Source organism: Sphaeroforma arctica (genome assembly GCF_001186125.1).
Source record: "Sphaeroforma arctica JP610 unplaced genomic scaffold supercont1.483, whole genome shotgun sequence".
NCBI lineage: Eukaryota > Ichthyosporea > Ichthyophonida > Sphaeroforma > Sphaeroforma arctica.
In genome coordinates, this window is record NW_014040075.1 from 33,361 (window position 1) to 36,267 (window position 2,907).

Below are 2,907 nucleotides of genomic sequence, written 5' to 3' on the forward strand. Positions count from 1 at the left end.
TGATGTAAAAATACATACACATATGCATATACCCCGAGCTTACACATGAATTTCTCTGTGCATACTGAAGAACTCAACATGCCTGTATATCGGCATGGGCGGAGGCAATAGCGGCATAGTCTGACGATGAGTGAGATACATACTTAAGTAATTGTTTAAGTAGTAGCGGATACTTAAGCAATCGCTGCAATGGTTTCAGTAGATACGTCTCTAGTCCCAGGGCCTTGCCACTCGCCTGAGTGTGTATCATAGTTAGTGTATGTTAGCATCGTGATGTTCGATTATCACAGCTATAACTGGTTATATATATATATATATTGTAATGCCATTACGTAATCGTTAGTATATACCCCAGCAAATCATCTTGTGACATGAACATCGTCAATCTCCATGGGTATTCCCAATCCGGCGTAAACTATCGTAGGCATCATTTATATGCCGTTTACTATATACGATAGGAAAACATAAACGTTTTGCTCCACATCTATCCGTGGTTCTCAGTAAACATACTATGGTGTAACATATACATATCACCAGACAGTCAACAAAACATGCTTGGCACAACCTGTGCCTCTGCGCATTATCGGAATCCATCAGCAATTGGGTTTCCCCCGAATACAGGTTTTAATTGATCCAAATATGTAGTCGCAAATAACATGTTACTGAACTCGGTATGGAGGGCTCTGGTTGCCACATATGCACACAAGCCATGTGCTCGCCTAAAACTATATAAACTTAAAACCCTAAAACCCTTAAAACACTCAAGAACTCTACATGCGCAGCCAGCCAGTGATTCCCAGGATGTACCTGGCGTGCCCATTCTATGGTTGTACGCACACGATGACAGACGTATACCTACATTCTCCTGTGTCATTGTGAAGTTATATACACGCTTATGAACAAGTAAATACTAAATTCATAGTGCTACGAGTCGTCATAAGTTGTGCCTTCTGCTGCACTGAGAGTCACTCATCGACCTCTGATTAATCTTAGTGTGCCTTCTCCTGGGGTGTATCCCTATTACGGCATAGATATACTCCTCATGTATATATGTATTTATACCGATACATATACACAGATACAGATACATGTTAATACATATATACTCGTAATAACCACACTCACTAATGTTCTGCTGCTCTGAGCGCCACTTATCGACCTCTGGGCGATGTGAGCGTGCCTTCTCCACGTGTATCCGCTGATGACATTTACATACTCGCCACTGTGTACGTATATACCGATACATATATACTATTATTCCTATACGTTCATACGTATTCAATCGTAATAAGCACGCTCACAAACCTCCCGCTGCTCTGATTGCCACCCATCGACCTTAATACAACGATAGTGGGCCAACTCCAGATGATAATGCATATGATGACATAAACTTTTCACAAATAAATGTACAAAAATACAAAATTTTACACATAATCTAGTAATGTATATTCATAAGTGAATGATCACCATACCCACTCCCACACACACACTGACCTTCAGCTGCTCTCAGAGCTACTCATCGAACTCTGAATTACTATTGTGTGCCTTCTCAAGCTGTGAATCCATACGATGATCTCCACTGTTATATGTGTGAACATACTAGCATGTCCACACAGCTATTCATGTATAATGATCCGTATAAACCTGTATTCAGCACACTCACTAACACTCACCTTCTGCTGCTCTGAGAGCCATTCGTCAACCTCTGAGTGCCGTTTGCGTGCCTTCTCGAGGTATTCCAACGCCACTTTGAAATTCGTGCAGTACTCAATGTACACATCAAACTCGGGTTTTAGATTCACAAAACATTGGCCTACATTCGGAGACCATTCCTGAAGGAGGTGTGTTAAAGTGTAGATTTGGGTGCATGCTTTGTAGTTAACTAACAATGACAGTAAGTGACAAGACGTCTTTCATACTGTATACATATGAATATACAGATACATTCTCGAGAACACATGTGTCCATGTTAGCTATCAAAACATGGGTTTTAGGGTTTAGAAAACACGGATATACACCGATATATGGTACAGGATGTTATACACTCCATGTAGTGTATATTATATAAAATATATACGTATTTTCAGGCATAAATACGATATTATATATATACAATAACGTGTGATCCGTGTATATAGGCAATCATATTGGCGATAAAACGCAATCCCGACAACTGCTATGTAAATATGCATACACAAATATAGACACGCGTCCACATAGCATACACACATTCATATAAACATACGACTACAATGTAAACCCAAGTTCTTACATCCGTACACATAGTCACGCACCCGATTAACATACACGCATGTATAAACACGGTGGTACAATATAAAGATAGTACTTGTATTCATCCAAATAACATACACGCGTAAATATAAATACATGAGTGTAGCATGAAGAGTATTCTCGCAGATTGTCATTGATTTATACACCTTGTTGCAAACCAGTCCGAGATATTATGAACAGTTTCAACTTAGTGCCGGACAGTCATACGTGTGCAACACACGTAGCCATAGCCGTATACGTAATTATCGACAGGCAACCAAAAGTATGCGCTTTTCATTCGAGCGTTAGTATATTCCCCCAACGGATACCGTGTAGAAGTACATGGCACCCGGTACACACCTATCTATCCCGTAGAGTACCACACACACAGGGTCACGCATCTGACTGCTATGACTGTTGCCTTCAACGGGTACATTTTTAATGGAATCACTTAACACACACTAAAATCGAACCGTATAGTACAATTTCGATATTCAATATCTATGTAGGCATATATATATATATATATATATATATATATATATATATATATATATATATATATATATATATATATATATATATATATATACTATATACTATATATATATATATATACTATATATATATATTATA

The 2,907-nt window shown here is 38.5% G+C and overlaps 1 protein-coding gene across 1 annotated transcript in view; it reads right to left on the reverse strand.

Moving 5' to 3' along the window:
- Positions 1 to 73: 73 nt before the first annotated feature.
- Positions 74 to 2,907, reverse strand: part of SARC_06650 (hypothetical protein) — a gene marked incomplete at its 3' end in the record, with an annotated part of 4,080 nt that continues 1,246 nt past the window's right edge. Inside the window, exons 3-4 of the mRNA XM_014299431.1 lie at positions 1,674 to 1,832; positions 74 to 235 (exon numbers count right to left, since the gene is read on the reverse strand). Of these exons, the coding sequence (XP_014154906.1) occupies positions 74 to 235; positions 1,674 to 1,832 (321 nt within the window). The remainder of the gene's footprint in view (positions 236 to 1,673; positions 1,833 to 2,907) is intronic.